At 45.8% G+C, this 18,513-nt stretch overlaps 1 protein-coding gene across 1 annotated transcript in view; it reads left to right on the top strand.

The window, feature by feature from the left end:
* Positions 1-18,513, top strand: part of cfap46 (cilia and flagella associated protein 46) — a gene marked incomplete at both ends in the record, with an annotated part of 96,052 nt that overhangs the window by 62,561 nt on the left and 14,978 nt on the right. Inside the window, 10 exons of the mRNA XM_083774304.1 lie at positions 3,479-3,667; positions 9,504-9,611; positions 9,800-9,988; positions 11,124-11,309; positions 11,936-12,033; positions 13,716-13,792; positions 15,650-15,759; positions 16,800-16,906; positions 17,836-17,924; positions 18,301-18,474. Of these exons, the coding sequence (XP_083630430.1) occupies positions 3,479-3,667; positions 9,504-9,611; positions 9,800-9,988; positions 11,124-11,309; positions 11,936-12,033; positions 13,716-13,792; positions 15,650-15,759; positions 16,800-16,906; positions 17,836-17,924; positions 18,301-18,474 (1,327 nt within the window). The remainder of the gene's footprint in view (positions 1-3,478; positions 3,668-9,503; positions 9,612-9,799; positions 9,989-11,123; positions 11,310-11,935; positions 12,034-13,715; positions 13,793-15,649; positions 15,760-16,799; positions 16,907-17,835; positions 17,925-18,300; positions 18,475-18,513) is intronic.

Raw genomic sequence — 18,513 nt, 5'->3', positions numbered from 1 at the left:
GGCCTATTGTGCATGGATAAAGAAGTGCGTCGACCGTTTCAGGAGCAAGTCGTGTTCGCCTCTCCTCGATAGTGCGGCCTGCTGCACTGAACACTCGCTGCTGCTGGCTGGTGCACACAGAATCTGTCTTGCAGACCACATCCTTCTCGTCGCTCATAGTTGGCCTCTGCCTAATATAGCATCAAATGCACAACGTGCACGCTTAGGAGCGGGCGCAGCAGCCGCTGGCGCTGTGTCATCATCATCACCACTCGCAATGCCCGCGGCATCCCCCTCCTACTCCTGCCCCTCAACAAACACCGCTGCTGCTGGCAAACCTGCCAAAAGCAACTTCACAAACTCATGCACATTGTCCCTTTCATTCCTGTCCAGCATGCGCAGCTGGTTGTAGTTGGGCCACAGAAAGGTTGCAGCCTTGTGGAGATGATGCAGTTTTATTTTCTTGTCCATCCACTCCACATGGCGCTGACGCACAAAAGCCTGCTGTTCCGTGTCGACTGGGTTTGGCCGACAATGAGCCTTCAGCTTTGTTGACCACAGAGTGGCGTATTTGTCCCCCTCCAGCTTGCACTGTGCGTCCCGAAAGGGCTCGAGGAAGTTCAAAAGAAAGGCCAGCATGTCGGGGGCAACCTTATCCACTCTCTCAGCCTCTCCACGAGCCTCCATCTTCTCGTGCAACTCTGTATGTCCTGGATAGAACGCAGTGACATATATACAGAACTGAACCTCGTGTCCATAATAAAATAATAAGTATTAAAACCAGAGCATGGACAATTGGACATTACGCAAACTATATACAGTATGCTTTTATAGATGTATAGGTTACACATAATTATAACCGACATGACAAAGTATAATTATATTATCATAATAGTAATGATAGTATCATAATCATATCCAGCAAAGTGTTATGTATTGTGTAGGCCAGGGGTAAACAAAGCTTGCCTCACAAGGGCTTTCGCTGCAGTTATTGTTTCCGCTATGTCGGAGACATGCTGTTTCAGTGCGTCATCAACGTCCAGCCCATGCCTGAGTACTGTATTCAGAACATGAACCTGGCAGTCTAGTCTGACGTAGGGCTCTAGGGCCTTGACAATGTCCGAGCCCTGGTCAGTGACCCAAACGATCTCGGACAGCGATAGCGGATCAAACCCAAATCTCGTCAACAGGATCTTAACGATCTCTCTCCTGATGTTTTCCACCGTTTTCTTGTCCTCCAGTGGAAACATCATTGTGGCCAGATTCTTCCCGACTATAAACTAAAATCTTCCGCCACATAATGACATGTAATGGCCATGTAGTGTAGTTTTCTGAAATCATCAGTCCACATTTCGTCATTTTTTACTTTTTTTACGTGGTTTAATTTAATTGTGCTATTAAGGCCCCTCTTTTCTCCTCAGCCATGGCCTTGAGGGGATAACGGAGCTTGCAAGGCACTTTTCCATGGGTAGCCCCGACGTTGATGAACTCTTGGGCCAATTCGACAATGCCTTCCACAATCAAAAACGGCCTGATGTCCTTTGCGCAGAATGTAACACATTTTGTTAAATTAGTTTGTCACTGCCTGCTGGCTGCTTGACTCACAGAGTGACAGTTTCAGCACTCTTAACGACAAATGACTGCAATGATGACTGCTGCCCCTGGCGCTGGTGCCCCTGGGAAAACCTTGTCAACATGACGACCCAATGTCGATGTCCCGGTTCTCTTGCCATCATATGATAGTACTGCCTTGCATTTAGCACACTGTACATACTCTGCGGGTTACTTTCTGCGTCCAAGACCAATTTGAAGGTTTTCCAATCGCACTGGATTCACCTGTTTCGATTTTCTTTTTGATCACATCCATCTTCTTTATCGTACTTCTTCACTCTTTTGTTTTTTAGACTGTTGTTTACCTATAGGCTGACACGGCCATTGCATACCCTGCCGTCTGATTTATGGCCCTGTTAGGAACCGAAGGTGTTGGATCGTGATGCATTGTAAACTTCAGAGGGCTTATGATTCAGCCTGCCAGCCCAGGGCCCCAGGCCATCGTCCGGCAGCATGCACGCACGCCTGTCTGTCTGTGCAGGCAGGCACTCTCTCTCTCACACGCCTGTCTGTGTGCAAGTGCAGGCACTCTCTCTCTCACACAAACTGCACTTCACTCCTCACATAAAAAATAAATAAAAAATAGTAAAAATGAATCGCCAAGATTCAGCAGCACAACCCTCTTCATAATAAATAAATACACAACATTACACAAACAAAATAATTGTTATTTTTATAATAATGGAAACAATCACGGAAAATCCGAGGCTCGGATCGGGTTCTGACAGAAAATGAGAACTCTACGCTACTACGGGTTCACTCTACTTCAAATAACTTTGACATTTCAAAGCGTTGCTGGGTGTCATATATCAGACACCTGGTTCGGAATGTCTCAATGGAAGAGTAGTGAGAGCACATGGAGATATGCTAATTATATTGTATTAACACAATATGTGCCCTTTCATTCTTTCAAAATAGCCACATGGGGTGCCCACTTGTAGACCCACATTCTGACATTTTGAAATGTCAAAAGAGACGTCCACAGACGATGAGGTAGTTCCTAGGACATCTTGGGCATATATTGTGTTAAAGGAGAATTCCATGCTAGAAGGCATTCTTTGTAGTTGTTACAGCCCCACCAAAGACGTCCAGGTGTTTTTTTGTGCAAAAACTCCTTATTGGCTATTTCCCCTACCATAAGCCCTCAATGAATTGAATGGGGCTATGGGGTGCTAATTCACTTATTTCCATCGAAATAAGTAGTAAAGTGTGGCGCTTGGGATATTATTTACATTATGAAGAGAGGATATATACAAAAATATAATGATTTTGAGCGATGGAAATAAGCCCTATAGCCCTATTCAATTCCTATTCAATTCATTTAGGGCTTATGGTAGGGGAAATGGCCAATAAGGACACCTGGACCTCTTTGGTCCAACTACAAATAAAGGTAAGAAAGCCATTCATATTAGTTAAAATAATGTTGTATGCATTCAAATACTTCATCTGTGACCCTAACTGAGATATCCCTCTCACAGTGGTCTCACAGTGGTGCATTTGCAACGTGCAGATGGCAGGGCAACAACTAAATTGGAGTACTCATTCCATGTTTCTGTATCTCTACAGGTCTTTAATAATGCAGCTACTTATACAATTCGACATAATCTGTTGATGTTGTTTTGACATTAGGGGGAACTTGCTTCTGATTCTGAAATAAGATTCTCTTTAGTCAAGAGCTTAACATCAATCTGTGTTCCTTTGAATTCGGAGATGTTTATAGTTTAGCTTTTTCCCAATATTGGTGTGTCCACGTGCTTGCTTGCATGTGGAATGCTGCAGCTTTCCCTTCGAAAGAAAACCTAGTCTGTTTCTCAAACAGTGGCACATGTAGGATATCTCTGTAGTTTTCAATCCATTATCCTCATTTGACCCACGTGTCCTTGTCCAGGAATGGGCGTGTGTAGGCAAGACTTTGGGGCAGGTGACCATGGGCCAGCTGGCTGCGACTTGCTTTCCATCCCCGGACAGTGTGGAGACCAGAGCGCGTTGCCTGGCCCTGAAGGGGAAGTGCCAGAGACTGCAGGCTGCCCTGAAGGACCCCATCCTCCCCTCTGCACTCTGGGACAGACACAGCCAGGTATGAGACACAACACAACACTCTGGGACAGACACAGCCAGGTAGGAAACAACACAACACTCTGGGACAGACACAGCCAGGTATGAGACACAACACAACACTCTGGGACAGACAAAACCAGGTAGGAAACACAACATAACACTCTGGGACAGACACAGCCAGGTATGAGACACAACATAACACTCTGGGACAGACACAACCAGGTAGGAAACACAACATAACACTATGGGACAGACACAGCCAGGTATGAAACAACATAACACTCTGGGACAGACACAGCCCATGGGCGGAGCTTGAGGGGGTTCAGGGGGTGCACTGCACCCCCTGGCTTCTGACTGTAGTTTGTAATCATCTCTCTTATCATGATATGATGACTCGCTGTATGGCTGTAGTGCATGTGTGTATGTGTGTGAGCTGCTGTACTACCTAAATAACTCATTTTTAGGGGTTAGTGTAACAGGCTGTATCAACTCTGTATAATAATCTAGACGAGACTGGCGTGTATCCTTATGTGTGGCTTTATTGACAACTCTTATTAATGTAACACCTGAACCTGGGTGCGTCCCCTAACGTGTCCCCCGTACCTGCACACATAGGTTCCTATGCATATCTCCACATCTCCCTCTTTTAGTCGATTACCAACATTTCTTTTTAAACAAACTGTTAATTTCTTTTACTGTAATTACAATTATTTTCTTTTACTTCAACTCAAGCGTGTACAGTATGAAATCTACTATTAAAGAATTACTAAGCATAACACACATTATAACCTTTTAAATGAATTACTTGTAGTGTATCTTTTCTCTTAACCAATGCAAATATAATAATGAACATACATTCACTTTTCCTATCTAGAGGATCAGGGTAGACTGCCTGAGTCCCCGAAGCTGTGCAGGGATTATTCTGCCCTGTTTATCAACAGCTCTAATCTAAGACAAGTTATTATAAATCCATTCTGACTGGTCTTTTAATCATGCGCCCTGATCTAGTAACTGTAGGAGTAGTAGTCTCTGGAATGACCCTGATGTGGGATCGGTTTCTGCGAAGACTTCCTGAGGGCAACTCGATGTTGTAGGACCTTGGTGTCTGGGCTGGACCTGTGATGATTCCAGGCTGCTCAGTGTTCTTTACCCAGACTCTTTGTCCTGGTCTGAGCTCTTGTCTCTGCTGTGTGCGGTGTCGTTTGTTGAACTAGGATGCTTGTTTCTCCTTCATTTCCTGATCCTTCTCTTTGAAAGCCTGTAGGTCAGGCCACTTCGGCTCCAACTTCTCCTGACTGACGGGCAGTGGCGTTCTGATATTTCGACCCATCAGCAGTTGTGCAGGAGATGCTCCTTGTGCCAAAGGTGTGGCTCTGTAAGCCATGAGGGCCTTGTATGGATCCTCTCCCTTCTTCAGGAGAGATTTGACTGTTCCCACAGCCCTTTCAGCCTCCGAATTCCCTTGAGGATAACGGGGGCTGCTGGTCACATGTTTGAAGTCGTACTCTCTTGCAAAGTCCGCAAACTCTGCTGCAGCAAACTGGGGACCATTATCTGTGACCAGAACCACTGGGACCCCATGACGTGAGAAGATAGACTTCAACTTCTCCTTTACATGAGCTGAGGTAGTAGAAGTGAGGTGAGCTACTTCTATGAAGCGTGAGAAGTAGTCAACCACCACCAGGTACATAGCTGTGTTCCACTGGAACAGATCCGCTCCAACACGCTGCCATGGCCTGTCTGGCAACGGTGTCGTCAGCAGTGGGTCTGGGAAGTTGTGTGCCTCCTTTGCACATATCACACAGTTTTCTACTTTCTGCTTAATCCGCTTTGACAGACCTGGCCACCAAACGGACTGTTGTGCCCTGGCGATACACTTTGTGATTCCCTGGTGACCTTCGTGAACTTTGTTCAGCATCTCCTATTGCATAGAGTCAGGGATGACAAGTCGTTCGCCTTTCATCAGCAGTCCATCTGCAATCAGCAGGTCCTGGCGATACTGCCAATACTGCTTAAGTTCTGGTGCGAGAGCCCTCCTGTTTGGAGGCCATCCAGTTTGCACCAGGTCCTTTAGTCTTTTGCAGATACTGTCTGCATCTTGTGCGACTCTGATCTGCGCCAGCCTCCCTTCTGACGCAGGTAGGTGCTCCACCACTTGGTTGACGTAAGCACCCACATCCTTCTCCAGCTGCGTTTCTTCAGCCGTCGGCGGCGCTCGGATTGGGGCCCTGGACAGCGCGTCTGCTGTAATCAGGTTCTTCCCCGGTACATGTTCAATCGTGTATGTGAAGCGAAGCAGTCGCAGTCTGAATCTCAGGATTCTAGGGGGCAAGTCATCAAGGGCTCTGCTCCCCAGCAGGGAAATTAGGGGCTTGTGGTCTGTCTGTATCAAAAAGTCCATCCCTATGAGATAGGACTGAAAGCGCTCACACGCCCAGGTCAGCGCCAACGCCTCTTTTTCGATTTGTGCGTAACGACGCTCCGCCTCCAGCATGCTACGTGAGATGAAGGCGACTGGACGCCATTCGCCTGACGGTTGCTTCTGAGACAGAACGCCTCCGAGTCCAAATGAGGAAGCGTCCGCTGCAACTTTTGTCACTCTTTTCGGGCAGTATTGTGCCAAGACAGTGGCTGAGCTCAACTCCCGGCGCAGCTCCTCGAATGCCTTCTGCTGCATGCTCCCCCACGCCCAGTCGTTTTCAGCTTTGAGCAGCTCTCTTATGGGCTGTGAGAGCTCAGCAATACGAGGCGAGAACTTCCCTACATAATTCACCATGCCCAGATATCTCCTTACACCTGCAATGTCTGTGGGTGTGGGCATGTCTGTGATCGCCTTAATTTTACTTGGGTCTGCTTCTAGGCCCTGGGCACTGACAATGTGACCTAGGAACTTGACACGGTCCACAGCAAACTGGCATTTTTCATCATTGAGTGTCAGCCCTTCCTTCTGTAGTCTCTCCAACACTTTGCTCAGCCTGTGGTCATGTTGTTCACGCGACGATCCAAAGACGAGGATGTCATCTGCATGACACACTGTTCCTTCCAGTCCTGCCAGCATCTGTGTGAGCCTCTTCTGAAAGTGCTCAGGTGCTGACGAAATCCCAAAAGGCAACCTGTGAAAACAGTACCTCCCTAACGGCGTGATGAACGTTGTCAGGGGGACTGATTCTGGGTGCAGTGGTACCTGCCAGAAACCAGCTGTGGCGTCGAGTTTTGTAAACACATTCGCTCCTGACAGCTTGGCGAGGGTTTCATCGACTGCCGGCAGAATGAGCCTTTCACGGCAGACATATTGATTCAGGTGGGTCAGATCCACGCAGATCCTGATTTTTCCGTTGGGCTTTGGCGCCACAACAATCCCTGCGCACCACTCTGTGGGCTCATCAATGGGCGCGATCACTCCCAGAGTCTCCATTCTCTGGATTTCCTCCTTGACCTTGTCAATTAAAGGTATAGGCACCCGGCGTGGCAGTGACAATGCATAGGGCTTGGCATCCTCTGTCAGCTTAATTTTGTACATGCCCTGCAGGCATCCCAGGCCTGTGAAAACTTTGGGGTACAGCCTTTTAATGTCAATTGTCTCCCCTTGAACACTGTCAACTGTGTAGGCCAACTTCAGTGCTTCTATTGCTGGCAAACCAAGTAGTGGGGTGGCTAATTTTCGTATGACAAACACTGGCTGTTCAGTGGTCTGGTCTTTGTACTTTATTATGCCATTGAATTGTCCACTTACTCGTAAAGCGTTGTCGCCTGGTCCCCGCAGTCTCTTTGTCGCAGTGATGAGTGGGCCATGCCGCTTCTTTGAGTAGACTCTAGCCGGAATGGCTGTCACGTCCGCTCCTGTGTCCAGCTTAAAGATGGTTTGTTGGTCATTTAACATCAGCGTCTTCTGCCATGTTTTTGACTGACCTCCCGCAGACACTTGTCCCAAGAAAACAGTCTCTACTTCCTGTTCCTGGAGTTCATCCACTCTGCTTGACTTTGTTTTACAGAGAGCCGCATAGTGGCCTTTCTTGTGGCATTTCCTGCACTCTGCTTCCCTTGCAGCACAGTTGTTTAGGGAATGCGGCGGCGCTTTGCCACATCGTCCACAGTTCTTCTGCCCTTTTTCATAGTCTGTTTGACCCTTGCTTTGGGCACCTCTCCCTGTCTGTGTTTGTCTCTGATACTTTTTCTTGAACTTCATCATGTCCACATTAGCTTCTCTATGGTCTGTGCTATTTGTGTCACGCACAATGGGCTGTTGCTTTTTAATTTCTTCATGTTGTCTTATTTTTAGGACAGCTTTTGCCAGAGTTAACTCACTGTCCAGCTGCAGACTCTCTGACAGGCCCTGGTGTCTTATGCCGACCACCAACCTGTCTCTGATCAACTCTTCCTGCATTGCACCATATTGGCAGTGTTCTGCTAGTTTATAAACTGCAGAAATGAACGATTCAGCCGATTCACCTGGCTCTTGGCTTCTTTTGTTAAATCTGCATCGTTCATAGATCACATTGTGTTTGCCAACGAAATATTTATCAAAAGCCTCTTTCACAGCACTGTATTTCTGTCTGTCTCCATCACTTAAGCTCAGTGTGGCCAGAATGTCATCAGCTTTATCACCCATGGTATAAACTAATGAATTGACTTGATAGTTTTCACCTTTTTGGTCCAGTCCAGCAGCAACTCTGAACCTTTCAAACCTCCGGATCCAATTGGGCCAGCTTGGAAAGTCTGAGAAATCAAAGTTTTCTGGTGGACTTATGGAGAACAGGGAATCCATCATCTTCTTTCTGGGCCGTTTTTTTCTTGATTTTTTTTTTGAAACTTTTTTTTTTCTTCAAAAAAAATAAAATAAACTTCTTTAATCCAGCGAAGCCAGCGGGATCACACGCGATGCTGTTTTCAATAGCACTGAGTCTCTACCCAACTCGGTAGCTCTCTCTACTACAGTTTCTAACTGCTAGTAGTTAGCTTAGCAACTGACTGGGTCCTTACTAGTGTAGGCTACAAACGTCTGTTTCTTCTCTCCACAAACGTTCTTCTTATCTGCCTCCGACATTCATCGTGACGGGACTCGAGACTTCTGACACCATGTAACAGGCTGTATCAACTCTGTATAATAATCTAGACGAGACTGGCGTGTATCCTTATGTGTGGCTTTATTGACAACTCTTATTAATGTAACACCTGAACCTGGGTGCGTCCCCTAACGTGTCCCCCGTACCTGCACACATAGGTTCCTATGCATATCTCCACAGTTAGGGCATTGTAAAAACGCTAAAATAATAAAATAAAGGTCAAAATAAACCGCGAAAGCAAAGCGTGCGCGCGGGTGTCGTTGGCCAAGCAGTCGCACCCCCAGGCGTCAAGTTCAAGCTCCGCCTATGACACAGCCAGGTATAAAACAACATAACACTCTGGGACAGACACAACCAGGTATGAAACAACACAACATAACACTCTGACTGGGACAGACACGACACGACACCCTGCCACAGGGTTAAAAAAATAAACATCCCTGGGGAGATTGGTCTGGCACTCTTCAGTTTTAATTACATTTCGCTCACCCCAGAGTGAGACTATTTAGTTGTGGTGTAGGAATCTGTTTGTAACCTCCCCTTGGAAATGAATCCTCCATACCAAAGTCCCAGACTAGTGATATTAGTCTGGCCATGATGGGCTATACAATATACACACGGATGGATGCAACCTGGAAGGAAAGACGATAATGGTTGGTGGGTGCTAGTGATTAGAGAGATGACTATAGTTTATTGAATGTAAAAGCAAGGAGGTCTCTACAGCCTGTGATCATGATGGGGATTGCAAAACTAATCATGATTCTGTGATGTTGGACCTGAACATTTTTGCAGGAGAAAGCCTGGTCCGAAGCTAGAGCCGCTCCCTCGGAGAGAGAGGACTCAGGCAGACAGAAAGGCACGGAGTCGAGCAGCGCAGAGGACAAGGATGCAGAGCTGCAGGTACCATATAAATATAAACTGACTGGGGCCTAATTAAATGTCTTCATAAAGAGGCTCACTTCATACCGTATCTCCCGCCACAAAGGGTCACCCTTGAAGTACTGGCATACTGTGGGTCTCATATATGGTACACACAGTTACTGTGTGTTTGTGCGTGCGTGCGTTTAAATTTCCCTTTTATTGCACAGAGGAGGCGCCGATACGAAGCCCAGCAGTTGTTGGCCCAAGCCAGTGAGACGCTGGCCCAGGCCGTCAATCTGTGTCTCCAGCAAAAGCCGCCCTCGTTGTCCACCCTGGCTGATGCTTCCCGAGACATGCTGGAGTGTCATGGCCAGCTTAGCCCTGTGGTGGCCGGCCAATACCTAGCCCTGCTGCAGGTACGACTAGTCCCCCGAGTCTGGAGTCGTCTCTGCCCGTTTCTGTTTAAAACCCATTTTGGGGAGGGAACCCCCTTTTGGTGTTTTAAGCATTGTTATAGCCTGGTTAATAAACCAGACTAATATCGCACGGACCGCGGGATATTAGTCTGGGGAGGCTCAGCTTGGATTTCATTTCCAGGGGGGCGGGTTGAAACATTTTCTCTTTGACGCAATTGGTCAGAGCTACTGTCAGTCAAAGGTCTCAAGCATTGAAAGTCACTGTACCAAAGCCCGCCCATATTGCATACCGTGTCCCGATTGGCCGCCCCATTTCTCTGGTGTAGGAAATGGGCGTACAATTGAGCCTCTCCAGACCGTAATCCGCCGGCAGGCAATTTTTTTTTTGCCAACGGCTGATTCGGTCTGGTTTATTAACCAGGCTAGCATTGTTATACTTTCAGATCTACAAGCTCATAGCGCGGCACCGAGTGCCACGCTACGAGCTTGGAGGTCTGCTATTTTTGAGAAAATCTTGAAAATGTGGTGCAAATGTTTGAATATTATATTCTTTCAGAGCGGACGTTTTTAACTCAAATCTTTGCCTCTGGGAGGGGGGTTCCCGGAACAACATATTTTCAGATGGGGGTCCGTGGCCAAATACAGATAATTCTGGGGGTCCTTGACATGAAATAGGTTGAGCACCACTGACATAGAAACATGGGTTTTTCAGAAAACTGTCTTGATTTAGAAGGCATTTGTAGAATCGTCCTCAGGTCTAAATCGGTTAAAGATGACGTAATATAGCTATACGCTTTATTCCTGATGGGGAAATTAGGTCATTACATGAGTGAGGAATAGCTTATATTGATAATGTGCGATAGCAGGGATAAATATTTTAGCTTTACAGATTGCAAACTCTTTCTTCCTGTATTGCAGTCATGCAGAGCGTGCGTGCATGTGTGCACGCCCACCGCTCCCTCTCGTACATCTACAAATTGCCAGCCGCCCCGTGGCTCACGTCATAATATTATTCTTTTGAGATATCATCACCTAATTCCCCTGACATGAAAACCGCCCCCCACCCCCCCACCCCTAAAAAGAATGTCCTCCATTCATCCTCTCTCTCTCTCTGGTCTCCCCCGTTAACCTCCAGAGCTGCCGCAGTGCCGCGGTGGCAGCCGAGGTCCTGAGCGGTGCCTGCAGCGCAGACACCGGCGCCTCCCGGCTCTCTGCTCTGATCAGCCTGCGCAGGAGGAGGCGCTGTCAGGAGGAGGAGGAGGAGAGTCCCTGCAGCAACATGCTGGAGGGAGTGGAGGAGGCCCTGAGCAGCCTGAGCAAGGTGCACGCACGCACACATACACACACACACACACACACACACACCCCATGCGGGAGGGAGTGGAGGAGGCCCTCAGCCTGACCAAGGTGCACGCACGCCCGCAAACCCGCACACCACTACCACCTCTCTCTGCACATGATGTATAGCTACCGGCTGTACAAAGTTCACTAGAAAGTAACCTCTGGAATTGGTCCTTTTGTGGTCTTTTGTTGAGTGTCATTAGTGCAGTAAGTAGATTCTGGTGTCAAAAGGCTATAATAGAAAATGACTTTTAGAGTCTTGGTTCAAGACAAGGTGATACTCGTGTCTTGTGTAAGTGTGTCTCTGAATGGTTAAAAATATATATGTAATTAAATTGTGGACAGACTTCTTGTTCACACGTAAATCAGACCTTCCCCGTGTCTGACCTTCATCAGCGTGATATACTGTATATACAATATATACCTTGTTACCCAGGCTTCTGTTTGAAGCTTGCAAGGTCACATTTATTCAATGCCATTTTTCTCCCCTTTTCACACTATACAGAACTACATAGACCAAGATTAAATTAACTTGCTTGCAATAACATGTGCTTATACACTCACAGGCATATCCTTCATATTCCGTATTGACTTTCTGTTGTGCAGGCTTATGGCCATATCACTATTAATCCCAACCACCTGAGTATCCTTGGAGAGCTGCCATCCAACCTGCGGATTCTGCTCCTTCAGCACACCGAGGATGGGTACAGTCCATTGTTGATTTCATCCACTAATACTATGACAAAAAATGTCGACTACCTTTTTTTTTCACTGACGGAAACTAAAAGGGAAACTAAATGAACTAAGCTATGATATAGACTAAATGTATAGACAATTTTGTCAACAAATAAAAACTAGACTAAAATGTTAGGAAGGGAACTAGTGGACAAGAGATCCACTATAAGTAAAAGACACAAGTCATTTTACACTTGATTGCATGCTGAAAATATCCGATCATTACAACGGCATCGAGGCCCGCCAAAATACATTTTAGTAGACTAAATCAACTGTAGATTTACTCGACTAAAATCTTATGATATTTAGTAGTAAAAAAGAATAGACAGTTAGAAACTGTGTTGTGTTTACAAGTTAGTTTTTAGTCTGTTATGATTTATCTACATGCTCACAGCGTAACACAGCACGACTCGTGAGCTTGTAGAGTGGCTGTATTTTTTTATACATCCGCTATGTAATAAAAAATCACACCTGTGTGAACTGAGTGGTGCAACTCCCTCCCCCACCTCTCGCTCTCTCTCTCTGTTTCTGGCACAACAGCGCCCCTACTGGTATTCATAGTCATATACTGGTGCTCATTAACGTCACATACATAGGTGAACAACACATAGGTGAACACGGACATTGCTGTTCCTTGGAGTGGTTGCACCACTCAAAAAATACAAAATGACAAACTTCAATAACCTTGCTTTCTTACTGTTGGCTCTCACTCTACTCTCTCGCTCTCTTTGATGTGTGGCCCCATCTGCCTCCTCCTTCCACCCTCTCACTGTGTATGACCGCAGGTCACATGTCACATTAGGTTTAGGTCGCAGACATTATCTGGAGCAGAATGGCCTGCAGTGTGGCAGACAGGCCGCTAGAGGGGTAATGTGTGTCGTAGTACAGGCCAGGTGGTGGGCAACTTTGACCATGAGCCACTACATTTCCACACTCACTCCAGAGGGGCCACATTGCATATAGGTCGTGGCAAAAATAGCAGATCTACAAGTTCAAAACGCATCGCCCTGCGATGCGTTTTGAGCTTGTATATCTGCTGTTTTTGCTATATTTGAATTGAAATCCTGAAATTTTCATCCTCAAAAGTATAATTTTTATTTCATTTCAAATGCATTTCGTTATACGTATATTAACTTTATGGACTTAAATACAAATAAATTGGACATGAAAAAAACATTTTTATACTAGTCATTAAGCTACTAACATAGACGCAGGTCATGTTTGCATGTTTGGAATTGTAACAGCTGAAATCAATACTATTATTAGTATTAAGATGTTAACCTGTGGGACGCATTAAATGAAGGTGGGGGCCGCATGTGGCCTACAGTATGTATGGTATAGTGGACATTACTGTTATAAGTAATCGGTTGTTATGGATGGAATACAGAAGGAAATCATCTTTACACAATTTACAATTTAAGCATTTAGCAGACACTCCTATCCATAGCGGCTTACAGAATGCAAGATCAGAGTGAATGGAATGAACCCTAGTCAACTAATAATAATTAGAATAATATTGGTCAATGTGCATAATCAGTGCTGGTGTTTAAAGTGTCAGGCCTCATTTCTATCAATAAATGTGAATAGACCTTCTATAAATGTGTGAAATCTCTCACAATATATGTGCGTGTGTTTGTTGTGTGTGTTTCAGGTCTGAGCTTTACGGAGCCTTCTATGAAAAGTCCAAGTCGACCGACGCTCCTAAAGGGAGGCCTGTGCAAGCTACAAGTGAGTCTGTTTTTTTTTTCATGTTCACCAATAGTACATGCATTAAAGTTCTCAGTCGCCCACGACCGATTTCAGTCATTCGCATTCCATGGAAGCCCATGCATGTTGTCTTCTGTGAAGCAGGTTGCCCACCGAAAATAGCCTACCTACAATCTCACAACACGTTTTGTGAGCTTGTAGATAGGCTATTTTCAGTTATTAGTAATTTTACATATGCCTAAGAACAATTTACAATTTCAGGCATTTAGCAGACAATCTTGATCCAGAGCGAATTACAGTAAGCAAGAACAAAAACATGGTAATGCATCAAATGAAATAATGAAATATGTATATTATAAAATTACAAAGCATGCATGCACTATTTGGAGACTCTTATGGACAGCTGTCACAGAGCTCTCCAATAGCACAACATTCAGAAGGCATTTTAGATGTATGGAGATTACAAGTCAATACATTCTCTATTAATCTCGTGATCGATGATTTCATCAAACAAATGCATTGGGCTTGTATGCATGCCTAAACAATTACATTAACGGATCGCACAGGCGCTTAGCCTCTTTTGTGTACTGTAACCTTTCTGAGACTAGGCAATGTCAGTGAATTTATTTAGGCTTTCATGACGCCTATATCTAAACATCGCAGAGGGTGCGGCAAGACCCGCCCTACAGCACTGTTTAATGCAATTTATTTGTGTGTGTTTTATAAGTATGTAACGCATCTTGCTTGTGGAATGAATGACACACTAACATGCATTGGTATTTGGCAACCTCCTTTGATTCAGGATAGCAAGCGAAGTAGGCGAGTAGTCTGTTAGGCTACAGTATATTAGAGCAGGGGGTCTCAACCTTTTTTGCTGGGGACCCCGGAAATGCTTTGGCCACTGTCACTGGTGGGTTCTTAAACCAAATATCTGAAGCCCCGCCATTCCAAAGTGTTATTCTTCTAAATTGTTTGATACAGAGACAATGCAGTCACAATATATACCACGTGGTATATATTTTAGGGGCATGGTGGCACAGTCTATAGTGCTGTCCCCCTGGCCAGTCGGGGCGCCTGATCGAAGGGAAAGGAACTGGTCAGAATAACGTATTCCTTCCACGTGCTACGTCTGGCCGGGGAAACTCAACTGCCAGGGGAAAAGAAGCAGCCTGGACTCCTCATGCATAGAACAAAGTATGAGGTCAGTCCGCTGCCCTCCCAGGTTGTCAGAGGATGTGTAGCGCCCAGGATTACATTAGATAATTGACACTGGGTGAAGAAATGGGTTGCAAAATCGTGGGATCGTCTAAGTAAAAAGAAAATAGACAGTTTATTTGTTTCCCTAGCTGCAGGCGAACATTTGACATACAGCATTGTTTTGAGTACCAGGGTATTTACATGGAATGAAAAATCGTCATTTGTATTCCTGTGTAACATTTATCCATGAGACAGATGGAAAGTTCAAGATTTAATGAAGGCAGGGAGAGAGAAAGTGAAGTGAAGAATAGCAAGGCAACCCGGATTTTTCCCTCTGACCTCTTTGCAACTGCCCAGATGTGGGAACACTCGTTTTTACCAGCCCGATTCTACCCTGAAAGCGAAATCATTAGCATAATAGCTCTCAAAATGACCTTTCTTGGGACAAGCCCGCCATGCAAAAATCTACTTTCCAATGCGGCCCAAGAGATAGGGATGGAGAAAACAAAAGAGCAACTTAAGAGACGGAGGGAGACACAAGTGAGATTATGGAGAGACCGGAGAACAAGGCCGGAGGAGACGGTATACAGTAGCTGCTCAGGGGGACCAATTACAAGGCCCTGTACTGTATGCCGTCTGCCATTATGCATGTCTGTGTTTGTGAACTCCGTATCGACGCAGGCTCACTGAGGTGCTCCAGGGTGGCCAAGGTCTCCGTCTGCCCCAGGGTTCTGCTGATGCTCCGGGATCGCACCGTGACCTTTGGCCTGGAGACGACGAGAAACCTCAAGGTATGCCCAGTGGCACGGCGGAGAGGGCGAGGAGCCCGGAGCCTCCCGGGAGGAACGGCAGACCCCCCCGACTGTGGGTCCTGGCCAGAGACCTCTGATGGCATTATCCCATTCTGACCTGAGATCAGATTCTAAAAATGTCTATTACATGCTGACAGTTTCATTATTAACCCATTCTGACCTGAGATCAGATTCTAAAAGTGTCTTCGATTTAAAAAAAATAGCAGACCTACAAGCTCGTATCGCGCCACTCGGTGGCGCGATATGAGCTTGTAGATCTGCTATTTTTCAATAGCTAAAGCATAACATGATGCTGACACCAAAATGGGTGCCCGGTCAGAATGGGTTATTATCCTCTGCACACACAAGGCTCACATCTCACATGCCACTAAAATGTGGAACGCCCTACCAACAGCCGTATAGTCTGAAAACCCACCTCTTCAGATTCCATCTAGGCCCGTTACGCCTGTAGCACCTGCCATATAACTTGCACTAGCCTTCGACGACCTTACAAGTGTATTCAAAGGCTAAATTTGTGTAATTTAGATTTATAATGTAGCATTTTATTAGATTTATAAATTAGTATGTAGACATAGCACATAGCACTCTAAGGTATTCAAAACCACTCTCAAAGAGCACTTATGGGCGGCTGCAATTCGAAACTGGCCCCTGTAAAAGAGTGTCTGCTAAATGCCCCATTTATTTTTAAACTTTTTGTTTTGATTTGAATTATCATGAGAACGATGGCTTCCATTTTCACAACTTTTCAGGACTAGAAAACCTGCAGTTTCTATTGGCTTGAATCGATGATGTCACTGGTGGACGGGTTTCTGAACTGCCCACAGCCCTCCTAATGAAAACAGACAGAGTAGGAAAACAATGGTGCCATTTTATCATGATTATTGGTGAGGACCTACAGTAGTATATGAAGATAGGTTGAAAAGTGGTGAAGTGGTCCTTTAATACAAAATTCAATCAATCAATCAATTTTCTGAGCCTGACTAACAAATGTTGTCTATTTCCAACTTGTGCATGTTCAGAAAACCACGGCAGATGAAACACTTGAAACTGCCTTCAGAGACATTGTGCGCGGTATGGAGGACTATCTGTATCCAATTCTCTCCCAGTTGGACTTCTCTTGCTTCAGGTGAGCTGCATATAATTCAGCAAATCTCCCCATTTAGTCTCCAACAGAGATGTGGATGATGTTGCTTTCCTGACTGCAGGGGTGCAGCTGTGTAAACATGTGATACTTAGTTTGAACCTTATTTAAGATGGAGAATTCTTCAAATAAATAATCACACCTGTGTGAAGTGAGGGGCGCTAATATATTAAAGTCTAACTCGTGTTGATTATGTGATGTAATGGTGATCAAACGGTGACAAAACAAACATTACATTCTCTTTATTGTTAATGGCATTTCATGTTTGACAATGAAGGGAAAATTTACGTTGTGTGTGTGTGTGTGTGTGTGTTCGCGCATGCGCGCCTGCGACATGTACTGTACACGCACATGCACATTCTTGTTTGTGCTTGATCACACGTACGAATGCCCTTCAATAAATCGCTGACCAAACAAAGTGACGTGTGGACTGTGACAAGGTTCAAGGTTCAAGGTCTTTATTAATGTCCCAGAAGGGCAATTAGGTTTACAGCAAGAGTAGTGGTTTAAAACATGCAAACAATACAAACGATACAGGACAACAACAGACATGAGACACCATAGCATAAACAGAGGTCTGGGAGCATCTAGTGCAGGTATAGAATCAAATCAAATCAAATAAGAAAGGCTACATTCAGAAAAAGTGCTAGGATATACAGTGCGTGTTTCAACATATCATCACCACATTACTGGCAGCATTGCCGTGTGACGTGTGTCTGTCTGCCTGCCTCATAGCCTTAGTGCGTCGGGTCCTGTGTGTGTGTGTGTGTGTGTGTGTTCGTCTCAAAACACATTGCTTACGTACCAACAGCGGGGAAAGCAGCGGGAATCTCACTCTCTCCTGGTTCGCCCTTCGATTCCTCCACTACCCTTCTGTCCTTATCTCCCTCTCTCTCTCTCTCTCTCTCTCTCAGGCACCGCGCTCCATCAGTATCCGACCACCACGAGCCCCCCAAACCCAGAGAAAAGGACGAGAAGGTGGGATCTGATAAAGGTCTGTCAGGTGCGTCCTCTCTTCGACCAGAGCCGATAGTCAGTATGTGATCCCTCCCCTCCCGAGGCGGTGCATTAGAGCAGTGTTTCCCAAATTGGGGTCCTTGAGGGAGATAGATAGATAGATAGATATTGATGCCAATACTTTTGTCAAAATCAACAATGTGCCACAAGTTGACTTTCAGACTGTGTGTGCGTGTGTGTGTGTGTGTGTGTGTGTGTGTGTGTGTGTGTGTGTGTGTGTGTGTGTGTGTGTGTGTGTGTGTGTGTGTGTGTGTGTGTGTGTGTGTGTGTGTGTGTGTGTGTGTGTGTGTGTGTGTGTGTGTGTGTGTGTGTGTGTGTGTGTGTGTGTGTGTGTGTGTGTGTGTGTGTGTGTGTGCTCGCAGTGAGCTCTCCCATGGAGTCGGGGGAGACTATGGTGGTGCTTGCAGACCGCAGGCTGTTGCAGCTGCCACTAGAGGCTCTGTCCATCCTGCGGGAGGAGGGCCTGAGCTCCGTGACCAGAGACTTCTCCCTGCAGTTCCTTCACAACCGCCTGCACAGGGACGAGACAGAGAAAGGTGCTTCTCTCTCTCTCTCTCTCTCTCTCTCTCTCTCTC

The sequence above is a fragment of the Protomyctophum parallelum genome (genome assembly GCF_964188405.1).
Source record: "Protomyctophum parallelum genome assembly, chromosome: 10".
Taxonomy (NCBI): domain Eukaryota; kingdom Metazoa; phylum Chordata; class Actinopteri; order Myctophiformes; family Myctophidae; genus Protomyctophum; species Protomyctophum parallelum.
Note: the sequence above shows the minus strand (reverse complement) of the source record. Positions and strands in the feature narration are given on the sequence as shown.